The sequence below is a fragment of the Chiloscyllium punctatum genome, chromosome 5 (genome assembly GCF_047496795.1).
Source record: "Chiloscyllium punctatum isolate Juve2018m chromosome 5, sChiPun1.3, whole genome shotgun sequence".
Classification (NCBI taxonomy): Eukaryota; Metazoa; Chordata; class Chondrichthyes; order Orectolobiformes; family Hemiscylliidae; genus Chiloscyllium; species Chiloscyllium punctatum.
The window spans coordinates 139,518,274-139,535,155 of NC_092743.1; the positions used below are offsets into that span (position 1 = coordinate 139,518,274).

A 16,882-nucleotide genomic window follows, 5' to 3' on the forward strand; every position below is an offset into this window, starting at 1 on the left:
AAATCCTTTCGAAGTACAATGCACCAGCTGAAACCTAACTTGTGCTTCACTGAAGGTTTAAGCTTATCCTTGCTTTTACAGTGGGATATTTTTCCCAGGAAAAACGAAAGCTGCCTTGGTTATGTGCTGGAAGTTAAACTTCATAAAAGGTGTTATTGTTGGGAAACTTGTCATCACCCCAACGTCCGTCCAATTTTACCTGGGCTGGTTTGAAGGTAAATGGAGAACCTCCATACAGCCCTCAACTAAAATCTTTTAAAATAGTATAAACAATTATTCTGGTTAAAACAAAAACTTAAATACTGTATTTAATAGGCAGTGGATTACTTCACAAGTTGCATGGAACTTGTTAGGATCACTGAAGCAAACTTATAGTACAAAGTGCTAGTTCAATTAAACGATTAGGGATGTGCAGGTTAGGTGGATTAGCAAATGTGATCAGTTGGAAATCCTTTAAAGAATGAAGCTATGACCAAGCAAAAGGCTGCTGTTTACTGCATTGCTTCTCAGAGAATGCCTTCAAGTGCATAGCAGATGATTGTCAACTTCTTGGCACCTAATTCACGTACTTTCAGCCACAATTTCCTGCTGCTAGCCTTCTATACACATAGCAGCAGCTGATCAGCACCAATTGAACATTCTGATACCAAACCTGTTCCAGTTAAGGCCAAAATGTCATTTGTCCTCTCAATTGCTTGCTGTACCATGTGCAAACTGGGTGTTCCTTATGCCAGGTACCTGGGTTCAATCCCAGCCATGGGTGACGGTCTGTGTGGAGTTTGCACATTCTCTCTATGTTTGTAAGCGTTTTCTCCAGGTGCTTCAATTTCCTTCTGCACTGTTTGAAGATGTGCACGTTAGATGGTTTGGCCATGCTAAATTGCCCAAAGTGTCCAGGGATGTGCAGGCTGAGTGAATTAACCATGGGATGTGCAGGGTTATAAGGATAGGGTACGGGTATGAGTCTGGGTGGGATGCTGTTCAGAGGGTTGGTCTTTACCCATTTGCCTTGGCAGTGCACCTGTTGTTAAATCCAGTCCTTTTTGTCCAGAAGTAGTGTGTAAAGTTCACTATATTGGTTCCTGTGTCAAGCCATGATTGTATTAAAGGCAGAGCACAGAGTCTACAAAGACCCTTACTTCTTGTATTCTTATGTTTTAGGAAGTTCAAAAAAATTTTGATGTTCTTTTACAAGGGAGGTATTTATTACTTAATAATACTTTTACAGAAAGGAAACATATTTCTGGAGAAGGAAAACAGGAAATTCAATTGTAACCACATATTATAAGCAAAATCAATCACATTGAATTATTGATATCTTTGTTGATATTACCTGGATCAAAATTGTCTCCAAATATTCTTTTAGCAGGAAGCTTCAGGGGAAATTGAGGGTATTGTTTCTTTAGCTAACAGACAGAAAAAGCTATATTAGTATTTAAATTTTCCAAAATCACATATTTAACATGCTTCTGTAGCGCAGTATTCGCAGTACAGTAGTTTCCAGCCCATAAGGAAGAGTGAGTAGATCTCATGATTTTGCTCCTGTAATTTATGGTTTGGTACATTCTTCATGCTTACTCATTTGCTGAACCTGTTTCTTTTGTGCCAATGTTAAAAGTATTCCCCAGGTCGAAGTTATCTGATCACATAACTTAAATATCAGCAGGCAATTGTTTTGAGGTTTCTGGTTGCAGTTCTGACTAACTGTTGAGATGATGATGTTATACGAACCATAAATAGAAAGCAAAAATACTGATGTATGCATGACCACTGGAATACATATCCCCAGTTTGATCCTACTGCTCCAGTGCAGCTCCTCCATTATTCACTTTATTGCATTCAACTTTCTTTACCCCGATTTCAAGAATCCCAACCCTCAATCCCTTCACATTGTTTATTTTTAGCTGCCTTAAAAGAAAAACCTACTTAAACCTCCCTTTAATTTGGCTTCCCACCAACTCTGGAATTCTCAAACACTCAGTCTCTTATCATGTGAATCATTTGTGATGTTTTATTCCATTATGAATTCTCTACATATGCAATTTTCTGCCCTTTTTTCCAGTTGATTTCAGTGTCTTCTCTATTCTAAAGGCAGCGCTCTGCTATTAGCTGTACACAAGTGTGTGACTAAGGTTTCAGAGTAATGTTTAATTATACTTTTGCAAGAGGACTTTGCAGAATGGCAAAAGCTTGTTCAAATTGTCTTTTTAAACTTATTTAATGCTTCTGACACTTGAGGTATGACATCTGGAATGTTTTTGGTTCTGCTCAATATGGCACCTGACCAGGTCTGTCAGTTCCCAAGGGCAGTCATCACAATGACCACCATCTCTCAGTGGCCATTTGCTGTTGTTGGTTTCTTGACCCCAAATCCTCAAATTCTGCTGATTAAGTTCCCTTCATTCTAATTGTAGATGCACTTTAACCCAAACATGAACTTTACTGTCAGTTTAAACAACTTCCATTTGATACCTATTCTCCGATCAACCTCGTGAGCTTTGTTAAGCATCCTGAACCTAGTCTTCAAGGTATTGGAAACGACAAAAGCACACACCTCATGTTATGCCTGCCAAATCCTCTTTAGGAACATCTGGAGTCTTGTGCCAAACTGGGAGAACTGTCCCACAGCCAAGTCAAGCAACTGCCTGACACCGTCTCAACCTTCTGAGGAAGGGTCACCTGACACGAAACATTAACTCTGCTTTCTCTCGACAGATGCTGCCAGACCTGCTGAGCTTTTCCAGCAACTTTTTTTGTTTGATTTACAGCATCCGCAGTTTTCTCAAGTTTTGCCTTATATTGTCTCTAAAGGTACGATTGCTTGGGTATCACTACATATTCTCAACAATATCACCACATTTCCTGGTTATGTCCTTTCCCACTGGCAGAACAGACCCACTAGAGGTGGTGGTAATATAGTGATATACAGTTGGAGGAAACTTGCTCTGGGAGTCCTCAACAATTACTCTGGGCCCCAGGATGTCTCATGAATGGTCATAAACAGGTCAAAAGTGGGCAAGAAAACCTTCTGCTGATTAGCCAGTAGTTGGTAACAATGAATCAGTTCTCCTCTACAATGATTTCGATTTGCTGGTGTTAAACTGGGGTGTACAATGTTAAAAATCACACAACACCAGGTTATAGTCCAACAGGTTTACTTGGAAGCACTAGCTTTCAGAGCGCTGCTCCTTCATCAGGTGGAGCGTGTGCTAGTGCTTCCAAGTAAACCTGTTGGACTATAGCCTGGTGTGAGATTTTTAACTTTGTATTCCTCTACAATAAACACTAATGAGAGGAAACACTGAGCATGGGCTTGATAGGGAATTTCAACATCCATCATTAAAATTACTTTGGTAGCAGTACAATTGACTGAGCTGGTCAGGTCCTAAAAGACACAGCTGCTTGTCTGGATATTCTAATCTTTAATCATTCAAACCTGCAAGGAAGGGCTTGATCCCAAGGCCTCATCAAAAACATGTGAATATATTTTATATCAACTTCACAAGAGAAGGTTTGCATGTTCCTGGGTGCAACACTTCCCATCACACTTTGTTCACTGGCTTAAGAGAAAATTAGAACAGGAGAAAGCAGGAACATTAGAGTGATTAATAAGTGGTCAAAAACTTTCTTTCTTGAAAGAAATAACAAAGAACTTATAAAAACAGCCAACTATTCTGGAATGATCTGTCCTAAGAGGTTAGCATTCAGGATTTAAGATTGAATGATTTCATTAATTTAACATAGTTTGAAAACTAAAATCTCTACATTTTGCTTTACTTTCAACCAAGCATAAACTAAGAATAAAGATTTTAATTTCATAAAAATGTTCAAAACAATTATTATTAAATGGAGGTGAGGAATAAGTGCTGGCTTAGACATGGGGTAATAAGTTTATAAAAATGGCATAGAATCTTCAATCCTAATCAGGCGGGTGGGACTTATAGGAGCATCTCATTGGAATGCTGGACCCACAGGACTGCATCGAAACACCAGGATTTACATAGCAAGCAACTCCAAAACTAGACTATCAATTTTATAAAGAATTGTAACTATTTTATAATCAATACAAGCATAAAATATATCTAACCTGATATTAAAGCTCAATCCTGAGCCAATTTATAATTGGGTAATGAAAGCTTAATACATCGCAAAAATCCAAAAATTGTTGACTGCGTCATTGCTTGGGTTAAAGCAGTATTTAATGAGTTTTGAGAAGATTTGTAGCTTAGGTTGAGATTCTGGATGTAGGTTTGCTCGCTGAGCTGGAAGATCCATTTTCAGAAGTTTCGTCACCATAACAATGTTTCGTCTAACATCTTTGGTGAGCTTCCGGACAAAGATAGTATGGTGACGAAATGTCTGAAAATAAACCTTCTAGCTCAGCGAGTAAACCGATATCTAGCAGTATTTAGTGTCAGACAAACTCACCTTCCAGCATTTGTGCAAGGTCTATATTTTTTCCCGCTGAAAATGTGTTGCTGGAAAAGCGGAGGTGGTCAGGCAGCATCCAAGGAGCAGGAGAATCAACGTTTCAGGCATGAGCCCTTCTTCCTGAAGAAGGGCTCATGCCCGAAACGTTGATTCTCCTGCTCCTTGGATGCTGCCTGACCTGCTGCGCTTTTCCAGCAACACATTTTCAGCTTTTTTCCAGCTGGACCTTGGAAATACATCAAAAATTATAGCCTCAACTCTATTTACTATAGTAAGCTTTTATATTGCAACATTTAGAAAAAAAACCCCAAACATTCAAAATAAATGAGTAATACATATTATAAGAGCGATTCTTACACTAAAGACGATCTTTAACTGAAAGCTGCAAGTTCTAAGATACATAAAAGAGATGATTAAAAACAAAAATATTGACATTACAGATAACAATCATAATAATTTAGAAAAAGTAAACATGCCAACTTCCAAGAACCTGATGAACATTCTGAAAAACAGAACATCTAAAAGTTTATTTGAATTGATTTTCAATAGAGTTCTCAGATGATGTGCATCGGCTTGTGAAACAGCACCAAATCAGGTAAAAGCATACACACTCCGTACTTACGGTGTTGTACAATTTGTCAAATTCAGCATAGCGTCTCAGGACGAACCATTCATTTCTACCCACTGTCACCAGCACTTTGTAAACCTATTAGAAAGAAACAAGAAGTTACAGAAGAAAGCAATTGTTTTGTTTTAAGATATCATCACACCCAGTTGATCCATCAACTTGTAATAAAGTATACAATATTCTAGAATTCTTATTGAAGAAGGATTGCATGTTTTGCTTCATCCTAAGTGAATAGCCCGTGCACTTTTTATATGTTCTTGGCATTGTACCTAAAAGTAGGTTGGCCAATCCGGACAAGAATCGTCTAACCAGTAACTGTGATCTATTGTAAAATCCAGCTTTCACTTTTGCCATTTTTACAGAATTAGAGGTGTGAGCGAGAGCAAGTAGCATGTGACAGATTCAGAAAGAAAAAGAATAAAAGAGCCATACAAAGATAACTGAAATGTAAACAAACTCCCAAATTTTATTGAAACTTATGAAAATATTCAGTTTACTAACATGGACCAAATACGTGGTTACATAGCCTTCATGTTAAACAAAATGAAAAATTTTGTTTGCAATTTCCAGAATACTCGGCAAAAGAAAATTTTGTTCTATACTTACAGTATATCGTTTTTTTTTCTCACGATGTTCATCAAAGCTGGGAATACTGACATTAGGGTGAGCAGATTTTGAATCCATTTTTGTTCTGTCTGAAGCAATTGCAAAGATCAGTTCCAAAACTGAAGAAATGGCTCAAGTTGAGTTTTACAGGAGTTTATCCAAAGTCAATAATTCATGTGCACAGACCCGTACATCCATTATGACACCTAGTAAAGAACAAATCATAATTACACAACAAGAATTATGGCAATTGTACTTTCATGCTGGGTCAGGTTATAAATGATTATGTAAAACTACTGCTAATGCATGAAGCACCATCAAGTGCAATTTTGTTTTGCTGTTTTTAAACAATTTCTTTTAACCTATCTTGGAGGGTCTGAAGATGCATAACCTATAGCTGGGAGCTGAGTGTATATCTGATCTAATTACTGCAAAAAGCACCTTGCAGCTTTACCATGATTTTTGTTGAGAACTGGGCAAGACTGTACATAACATCAGTCTGCATGAACTTATGTGCATCGAATTTTGTGTTTTGCTGTTCACACTTAGGACACTCTTCTGGATCAAGAGAGACTTAAACCTAGGCCTTCTGGACCAGAGATGGGGACATTACCACTGCAGCACAAGAGCCATGGGGGCAATTGTTTAATCAGATTCTAGAGAGGCACAATAATTGTATAAATGAGGTTAACTAGTTACATTAATTAACACAAATACAGATAACAGCTGAAATGAAACTAATTAAACTTCAAGGCTAGAAGTTAACTATAACAGGGTACACATCAACTTGGAAAGACAAGCCAAATGGAAAAGATGGCAAGCCCTAACTAAACACAAGGACTTCGTGCTGGTGCTTCAACTATTTACATTCTGTATTGATTACATAGAGGAGAGAGAGTGTGATGTATCTAAGTTTACTGATATTACAAAATTAGCTAGAAATGCAAATTGAGAGAATGATACAGTCAGAGATGTACTCAGTTTAATTGACTGTATAACAAAGTAGTAGATGGCATTTGTGAGAGATTTTTCACTTTGGTCGTAAGAATAGAACAGTACAATATGTTGAGAAAAAAACAACTTGAAATTTCTTAGTATTAAAGTACAGAAAGACTTGGGTACACTTATGCAAGAATTACAAAATCAATATGCAGGCATACCACATGATCAGGAAAGTAAATGGGTCTTTTAAAGGATTTATAGTGTAAGAATAACAATTGTACAATGGCCTTAGTTGTAAGGGCTTTGTGGAGGCTACGATTAGAATACTGTATACAATTTTGATCTTCAGATTTAAAGGAAAGGTATAGTTGTATTGAAGGCAGAATGGTGAACGCTCATTAGATTGCGCCTTTGGTATGAGAGGTATCCTAGAATAAATTGAATCTATATTCATTGTAGGTTATGAAAGTGAGGGATGAACTCACTGAAACTTTCAAATTTATGAAGGGGATCAACAAGTGATATAGTGGGACTTCTCTGGTTATGGAATCTAGAAGGGAGGATAGTGTTAGGAACTGAGATAATGTGACAGTACAGTGCCTTTAAGTGGGATTTGTTCTGTTACAGTGAGGTGTTGCCACAGAAGCAGTGGGTAAACAGCTTGGAGTTCCCAAAGTGTTCCTTTTAAATTCAACAAAAGGAGCATAAGTGGAGGAGTCAGGTTCACACTGACCCAGGGTTTTAGGTTTGCTTTCAATTGAAGCTACTAGATACACCTGTCTCTACTACAGCTAAACATTTGAGTTCTGCCATTAGATTGTCTCTTTCAATGTTCCTTTCTCCTGGACTGGAGAGAGCAAGTGAGAAAAATCTGTTTTGCTGAATTTGCTTTTGCAAATGGGATGCTGCTATATTGGAACAGTCGATAATTAGTAGTTAAATAGTTAATAATTAAACAACTTGCCTTTAAATAAGATAAAGTTAGGGTCTAGGCTATCTCCTTGATATAGTAGAATGGGTTGGGACTGGTCCATAAAAACGAGAATACTTTTCACCCAAAGGGATGTGAATCTTTGGAATTCTGTAATCCAAAGGGTTGGTGATGTACCATAACAGAATATATTCAAGGGTGACTTTGACTCTTCGGGAATAAAGTGACATGGAAGCAAGTGGGAAAGGAGAGCGGAAACCAATCTTCAGCCATTATCATATTGTCTGGTGAGAAGAATCAACAGATGGGATGTCTTAGAATCATAGAATCCCTACAGCATGGAAACAAGCCATATGGCCCATTGAGTCCACACAACCCTTGAAAGAGCACTTATACCCAATCCTCCTACACTATCTCCATAATCCTGCATTTTCCCTTGTTAATCCACTTAATCTACACATCCCTGGACTCTGTGGGTAATTTAGCATGCCCAATCCACCCAACCTGTACATCTTCAGTCTGTGGGAGGAAACTGAAGCACCCGGAGGAAACCAATGCAGTCACAGGGAGAACATACAACCTCCACACAGATAGTCGCTAGAGGGTAGAATTGAATCCAGGTCCCTGGCACTGTAAGACAGCAGAGCTAACCACTGAGCCACCCTCTTCTCTTGCTCCTATTCTTAAATGTTTTTATCTCACCATTCTGAACAGATAGAAACAGTAAATATTAGATTCTCTATTTTGTCAAATTGTCCATAATAGGATATTACTTTATTAGAATGTTCACAGTTGTTTGTATTAATTTTCAGTAAGCTCAAGAATTATTGTAACAGTTAGTCATATATTTTATTGATGTTTGATTCATTAAGGGCAACAACTAAAATGATTCATTGCGAATCATTAAGGTGCTAAGTTCACAGAACATTCTTAAGATGATGGCAAGTATTTTTGGTTGCCAATATTCCTCCCTTTTTTTTTTAAAAACGAAAGGAGACAACATAGCCAAAGGGACAATATATCATTTTCCATGATATAATTACTCCTGTACATTTACGGAACTGTATGCCACACCTTTATCAAATACCATGACTACGTGTCTATACACAGACATGGTGAGTGTATGGGGAAAAGGAGGGACTCAAAATCCACATAAGAGAAAATATTTCTTGCGTGACTCCAACATTACAAAATGCCAAAGCTGTCAGAACTTGCCTTATACACGATCAGGACATCAATAATCAAGAATATTGGAATTACTAGTTATGAGAGAAATGAAAGATTTTTCTTACAATGACCATGATAGTTACTCCTAACTCCTGGCACTCAAAGCCCAAATTGTTTTTTGCATCCAAAAAAAAGTTCAAAGTTTTTATACAACTCCAGGAGTAGTTTTCCTGGAGTACATTCAATGCCTATACTGCTTACAGTCGAGTGCAATTTATTATTGTTCCATTCGATACAGGAAAAAAAAAACCATCCTGATAAACTGTACAAAATAAAAGTTTCTATTGACATAGGACTTCTTTAAAGATTTTTGGACAACAAACACTACAACAATTCAAAGTTTTAGAAACCAGCATTTATTTGCGATTAAAAAAGGGAGTAGGTTTGTGATATCCGAGCACGTTGCCTGTGAAGGTGGAGGAATCAAATGTGGCTGCCCGAGGGCCTTTGAAAGTATGGACTAAAGGTATGAAGTATTACACCCATCCTACAATGTCTAATGAGGCAAGAATTAATGTAAACTTCACACTGTAACTGCTGGAAATGTCAGTCTGTATGTATACAGATTCAGAACATAATTTCCTGTCATCACACCCTATCAAGTAAATTTATTGTTGTCATACAGACTGACATACAGTGAAAAGTGGAAATAAAAATCAAAAGAACAGAGTGCTGGGTACAGTTCTGTGGAAGGGTCACTTAACCCAAACAGTTAACTGATTGCTCTCCATAGACGCTACCAGACCTCGGAGGCTTTTTAGCCATTTATGTTTTTGTACACTGAAAAGTGCTGTGGGTAGCAGAATACAGCTGCATTGGAGGCAGAGAGAGGGAGAGAGGGAGAGAGAGAGAGAGAAAAAAAAAAGAGAGGGGGGGAGAAAATAAAAGTGTGTGATGTTCTTGAATCCGTTCATGTGTTTTTAAACTTTTATATCTTCTGTCTGATGGAAGAAGGTGGAAGAGAGTATAATGGGGCGGGAGGAGCCTTTGATTATGTTATTTACTTTCCTGAGGCGACAGAAAGTATAGATGGAGTGAATGGATAGAAGGCTGCTTTGTGAGGTGAACTGGGTTGTGTTCAAGACTCTCTGTAGTTTCTTGAGGTGTTGGGATCTGCAGTTGTGATACACCCAGAGCTAGGATGCTTTCTATCGTAGAGCTTAAAAAAAAATTGGAGAGAGTCCTAGAGGACATACTGAATTTCCTTAGCTACCTAAGGAAGTTGAGATGTTATTGGGTTTTCTTGTCCATTGTGTTGAGATGGGGGGGGGGGAAACCAGGACAGATTGTTGATGATCATCACTCCCAGAAACTTGATGCTTTCAACCATCTCCACCTCAGCACCATTGATGCAGAGAGGGGTGTGCCCTCCCTCCACTCTGCTGCCTGAAGTCTGTGAGCAGCTCCTTTGTGTTTGCTGATGGAGAGATTGTTGTCTTTATACCATGCCACTGAGCACTCTCCAATTTCCTGTACTCTGGCCTGTCGTTGTTCAAGATCCCACCTACAACGATTGTGACGTCAGCAAACTTGAAGATAGAGCTGGGATAGAACTTGGATATTTTAGCTTCCTAAATATCAGAGAAATCATTCTACCCAAATAGGATAAATGCTTACATCCCAATTTTTCAGATCCTTACCGATTATTGTGCGCCATACATACACATCAGTGCAAAAAAGATACTTGAAAGAAAAAAAATTGAATAAAAAGAGTATCATCCCAAACTTTTAATTATTGTTTTGATACACACAGTCTTTGTATCATCTTCATTCAAACCAAAATCTGATCCTGCCTTTGCATACAAGTATCTTTTCAACATGTAAAACAAAACCTGTTCAATCAAAACTCCCACAAATTAAACTTCAGCCCTTTCTATAAATAGAATGCTGTAGCTCTGGTACCAAACCTTGTTCAACCTGAAAGTTCAGTTTCCATCCTCAACAGCCCAAAATGATAGATCAACCCTCTAAACATTTTCAGTTCTCATTAACTTCCAGCACATGCCTCAATAGTGTTAATTACAGCTGGTGTGACTAATGGGCAGGACTATACTATCAACTGATGGCCTCCAGCAATTGGCATCTCACCTTTCGTCATCCTTTCTTTGACAAACATGCTGCCACATTGAACTCACTCCATTCTCAGTCCTTCCACTATTTATTTCCCAGTACTTGAATCTCACTGGTTAACTATGTTCTCCTTTTATTGTCCTGTTCACTTGGGTTCTAAACGATGCCTTATCCTCACTGCACCATTCTCAGCATAGATTTTCAACAACTTTATGAACAAAACTTGTGAGGTGAAAGGTCTAGGCCAAGTCTATCAAATGGCAGATAACATTAGATACCCTGATAGAGCAAATTCTGGCCCAATGTGCTGATCTGCAATCACTCAGACTAATCATCTAATAGCATTAATAATGATGGCTTTGTTACTGATTTGACAAAATGTCTTAGAATCATTTTGACCAACTGCACAACAAGCAGATTCTATTGGCCAACAAAACCTCTGCCAAAAATAAGTCTTATTGCAAATGCTGACCTCTCTCAGTCTTGCATTTTGGCTAACACGAAAGAAAGAATTTGTTTTTCCATAACACTTCTTCCACAACTTTTGTACATCTCAAATTGATTTATAGCCTATTAACTATGTTTGACATGCAGTCACTGTTGTAATGCACAGAAATATAAACAGCTGATTAAGAAAACATGATTTACTTCAGATACATTGGAGAAGCTAGGGCGGTTTTCCTTGGAGGAGAGATTCAATGCAAGGATTCAAAGTCTTGAGGGATCTAGAACAAGTGCACAAGGGGAAAAAAAAAAGTGTTTCCACTGTGTTCGGAATACATAGTCGTTTGGTCAGATAGTACTGGATTACTGCTGGGGAAGAAAAAGCATTTTCATTGAAGGCTTTTGTCTTGCACTTGTTAGGACCATTCAGAATAATACCACGTGAAGGGAAAAACATTTATAAGGACTCAGGAAGAGAGTTGAAGAGGTTGACAGAGCCCATGGAGACAGAGGCCGAGCCCTTGGTGGGCCGGATCCATGCCCTTGAGAAACAGGTTCAGGCCCTGACTGAGCACGTTGATGATCTGGAGAAAAGAGATAGGAGGGAAAATATCCGGGTTGTTGGCCTGCCAGAGGTAATAGAAGGTGGGGAGCCAGCAAATTTTTTTGAAGACTGGTTGCACAATTTCTTGGCTGGGACGCCAAGATGGACCAGACGAAGGTTGACAGAGCTCATTGATTGCAGTGTGTAGATCTGGTCAGGGTCAGTGCCCCCGCCTGGTTCTGATACGATCTCAATGCTACAGGGACAAGCAGAGTGTCATGGAAACTTCTAGAAGGCTGAGGAGAGATCCGCAGGCCCTGATCTATCATCAGTGAACTAAGATTATGTTTTTCCAGGACTTTTCTGTGGCAGTGATCCAGAAAAGGAGATCGTCTGATGAAGTTAAGAGAAGGTTTTAGATTAGATTAGATTCCCCACAGTGCGGAAACAGGCCCTTCAGCCCAACAAGTCCACACCGACCCTCCGAAGAGTAACCCACCCAGACTCATTTCCCTGTGACTAATGCACCTAACACTATGGGCAATTTAGCACCTCCAATTCACCTGACCTGCACATCTTTGGACTGTGGGAGGAAACTGGAGAACCCGGAGGAAACCCACGCAGACACGGGGAGAATGTGCAATCTCCACACAGACAGTCGCCAGAGGCTGGAATCGAACCTGGGACCCTGGCGCTGTGAGGCAGCAGTGCTAACCACTGAGCCACCATGCCACCCCTAAAGGTTAAAGGACTTTGGTTTTCAATATTCAATGAGATACCCAGCAGTACTTATTACTTACAAAGGAGACTATGTGGTCATTTCACTCCTTGGAGCAAGCCAAAGACCTCTTGGACATTTTAAAATAATGTAGATGTATTTATGGATATGGACAATAGTATCTGGGTTTTGTTTTGTCTTGCTTCTAATTCTTGTACTTTCACTATTTTCCCAAAGAAGCTGTTGTTGGAGTTTTTTTCTCTCCGAGCTGGAGTGGTTGGGGGGTATATTGTGGGGGGGGTGAGCCAAATACAAATGTCCTTTGTTTGGTTTCTTCCATTGCTTGGGTTTGGGGTGTGGCTGGAGCTGGAAGGGGGGGGGGGGGGGGTGGGTGGGTGGAGGTGCATGGGGGAAAATATAAGCATCCTCTGTGGGCAGGGGTTAGTGGCCCCATTAAGTGCCTTTTGGGTTTTGTAGTTAGTTTTCTTTTTTTTTTTGTAAATAGACTACAAATCTCCTTTTGAGTATGCTTAGCGTGTTGCAAGACAAGTTCTTCCTCTCGGCAGGTCAAAGGTGATTGTAAAGGATCATAGTTAGCAGCATTCTGAAATGATGCACCTGGAATATCAGAGGGATTCATTTACCAGTTGAGAGAAAAAAGGTGCTGCTGAGCCTTAGAAAAGGAGAGGGTAGATGTCACCCTGTTACAGGAGACTCATCTTAATGACCAGGAACACTTGAAGTTGCAGCAGGGTGGATGTGATCGGGTTTTTCTCGTCTTTTAGTACCAGGAGCAGAGGAGTGGCAATACTCGTCTGGAAGGGTCTCCTATTTAATTTAATAGATTGTGCTAAAGATGAGTGTGGTCGGTTTGTTATTCTTAAGGCCCTTATACGTGGCGAGAAATATGGTATTTTGAATGTCTACAGTCCTCTGGCCCACCCTCTCAAGTTTCTGACTGATGCACCAAGCTGATGGCCTTGGCGTTGCAGCATATTATTATGTGGGGGAGGGTGGGTCTTTAATTGCCTTATGGATCCTCTGCTGGATAGAATGCCCAAGAGGTCTGTAATGCTGAGCAGCGTTATTGATTTACTTATTGATGTGTAATGAGTGTGGTTGTGAGAGTTCTTTTTTCAATAAAAATAAAATATTTTTAAAAAACTCTCACAGCAACACGTTATAGTCCAACAGGTTTATTTGAAAGTACAAGCTTTTGCAGGAATCCAAGTGCTTGTACTTTCAAATAAACCTGCACTCTGCAAGAGTGAGTGGCACTATCTTTGCTTTGCGACCTCATTACCCTAACTCTGCCATCACGTTCTTATCTCACCAAGACTAACTCTCACTCTTGTTCACAGCAACTCGATTCCCCACTCACTCACTCACTGGGGACACCTCAACACTTCTGCTCCCACAACACCATGAACAGTTCTTCCATCCAATTGCATTTAACTCAATATCACTTTTTTTCCCCCCCCTCATTGCAGAAATTGTCACCCAAGCAGGCTGGGAGGGCAAGGACAGGATGGTAGTAGCTGACGTTAGCTTCCCTGCCCCATGAAGGATTGTGGGAATGGCCAGAGAAAATGGAGGCCACTCATGAGCACACTGATAGCTCCCAGATCAGTTAACACAGTATATGGAGGTGCCTGTGTTGGACTGAGGTGAACAAGGTTAGAAGTCACACTATAATGATTAAAAGATTAATGACCAGAGAGAGAATAATGTTAAAGGCTTAAACCGTAATGTCTTTCTCCAAAAAGCTGAACATTCTGGAAGTGGATGAGGGCAACATTCTGTCCCTCAGATAGCGTGCAGAAATGTGGATGACCATCCCTGGTCATCCACACTTCATTTGGGGCTGCCATTTACTACTATATTATCAAATTAAATCTCTCATTCAGTCCCTTCCATTCAGAAATGCTTTTATAGCCAACCTGCCCGGCCAATCAAATTCGTTTGCATGATCATCCCCCTCATACTGAAGTATATCACACCTATTTTGTCTGGGGAAATAGCGTAGCCAGAACTTGTTTGCAGGGCCACCCTGAAGCCAGGACATTGAACACCTACATTGTCTTGGGGAATCACAGAGTCAGGAAATTATTTGCATAATGATTCCCAAGGATTAGGGCATTTACATTTACATTATCTCAGAGGATGACCTCATCCTACCATGTGGTTATGGGGCAGGGGGGTGTGGGGCGGGGAAGAGTGGCCGGAGTACCTGTGAGCATTACCAACTGACCTGTACAAAGGGGACGTGTTTAGTTTATTTGGGGCTTCTTTGACTCAACTTTGCATGCCTATGAGGAGGGTCAAAAAGGAGTCACTAGCTTGTACAGGCTTTAATAAACTTTAACTGTTTATAGAAATTGACGTGTGGGAATTGCATCTCGTGGGTGAAACCTCAGGAAAAGAACATAACACTAGGTTACAGTCCAACAGGTTTATTTGAAATCACAAGCTTTCCTCAGGTGAAGTTCAGCATGTGAAAGAGCAGTGCTCTGAAAGCTTGTGATTTCAAGTGAACCCGTTAGACTCTCACCTGGTGCCATGTGATTTCTGACCTAGTTTAAAAAAAAATCACAACATCAGGTTATCGTCCAATAGGTTTATTTGGAGATACTTGCTTTCGGAGCGCTGCTTCTTCATCAAGCGGTTGTGGAGCAGAATCATACATGATAGAATTTATAGTGACAGGATTGCAGTGTCATGGAATGTAATATTAAATTTAGCTCGAGTCTTTCATCTTTTAGAATGATCATGTTAGTTTTGTATTCTTCATATGTAAATCCCAGAACTTTTTTAAAGTTACATACTTAAGCTAGCTTTTAACAATAGGTGCCATCTCACTCAGGTAATGCATTGGAGGTGTGAATGATTCTATGATTCTGAAAGATGAAAGACTCAAGCAAAATTTGTTTAATATTACATTCCATGACACTGTAATCCTGTTTTTAATAAATTCTGTGTCGTTCCACAACCACCTGATGAAGGAGCAGTGCTTCAAAAGCTAGTGCTTCCAAATAAACCTGTTGGACTATAACCTAGTGTTGAGTGATTTTTAACTTTGTACACCGCAGTCCAAAACCGGCACCTCCAAATAATGACTTCTAACCTAGTTAAATAGGCTTCATTGTACTGCACTGCACCTCCATCACATTACCACTTGTGAGCACTCATTTTTCAGACACTCAGATTTACACCCCTATAAAAGGCTTCTCTTAACTTAGACACCAGCGACACCTACACGACCACCAATGCCTGAATTTGAGCACGTCAGATTCACTTCCTGAGAGGAACCACTCAACTCCCAGAGAATGCTCCGATAACACTTTCACTGGCACTCACCACTGAGAGTCTTTCACCTCAGCAACAGATGAGTACTCTATCTAGATTTCACTTGATCACAGTTTGGTGGACACATCATAAAACCGCAAGATTAGGAGAAGAATTAAGCCATTTTGTCCATGGATTCTGCTCCCCCCATTCAATCATGGCTGATATGTTTCTCAAGGAGGTAAAAGCAATGACTGCAGATGCTGGAAACCAGATTCTGGATTAGTGGTGCTGGAAGAGCACAGCAGTTCAGGCAGCATCCAAGGAGCTTCGAAATCGACATTTCGGGCAAAAGCCCTTCATTCCTGATGAAGCTCCTTGGATGCTGCCTGAACTGCTGTGCTCTTCCAGCACCACTAATCCAGAGATATGTTTCTCAACCCTATTTTTCTGCCTTCTCCCTGTAACCCTTGATCATTAACCTGTATTTGCAACTTGTTGAGGAAGAAATGCCTGAGGTCTCTGAAATTGAAAGGGCTGCCAAAAACTAGGAACCTTCTCAGGCCTCAGGAGATGGTAGTCCCATGATGATCATTAATAACTTTGCACAAGTACCCTAGCATAAGAATAGCAGGCAGATTGGTCAGAGACACTTGGACAAATTGAATCCAAGGTGAGAGATGGCTAACATTATCGGTACCTTGCTACTTTCTCCTGAATCATATGTGTAGGGCCGAGATACTGATAATGGAACTAGCTCTCTCTGTATTGATATTCCATGAGGAATATTAGAGTCAGAATAGCTTTTTCAGGATGTGATTCCTGAGAAGTCATAACAAATATAAATAAGGCTTTGTATTAGGCTGTTATATTGTATGGAATGGAAGCCTCTGAGAAGGTCAGTGAATTCTCTTTGTGTGGACATCAATAACTTCACCTTATTCACATGTACACAGCACAAGCCATTCGCCAAACAATATTGGGAGATTTTCAGTCTACCAGGACTACACTTACATTACCTGCCCCCAAACACACAAGTAGTGCAGGATGGACAAT

The 16,882-nt window shown here is 39.8% G+C and overlaps 1 protein-coding gene across 7 annotated transcripts in view; it reads right to left on the bottom strand.

Annotated features, from left to right (window-relative positions):
- Positions 1 to 16,882, bottom strand: part of sgk3 (serum/glucocorticoid regulated kinase family member 3) — an 85,696-nt gene that overhangs the window by 34,053 nt on the left and 34,761 nt on the right. For 6 of the 7 annotated variants that reach the window (XM_072571504.1, XM_072571500.1, XM_072571501.1 and 3 more), the window contains 3 exons: positions 5,666 to 5,871; positions 5,054 to 5,137; positions 1,334 to 1,406 (listed from right to left, as the gene is read on the bottom strand). In XM_072571504.1, coding sequence (XP_072427605.1) covers positions 1,334 to 1,406; positions 5,054 to 5,137; positions 5,666 to 5,743 — 235 coding nt within the window. In that variant the 5' untranslated portion in view covers positions 5,744 to 5,871. Of the gene's footprint in view, positions 1 to 1,333; positions 1,407 to 4,788; positions 4,823 to 5,053; positions 5,138 to 5,665; positions 5,872 to 16,882 lie in introns of all 7 variants that reach the window. The other variant, XM_072571505.1, reaches the window with a different exon arrangement.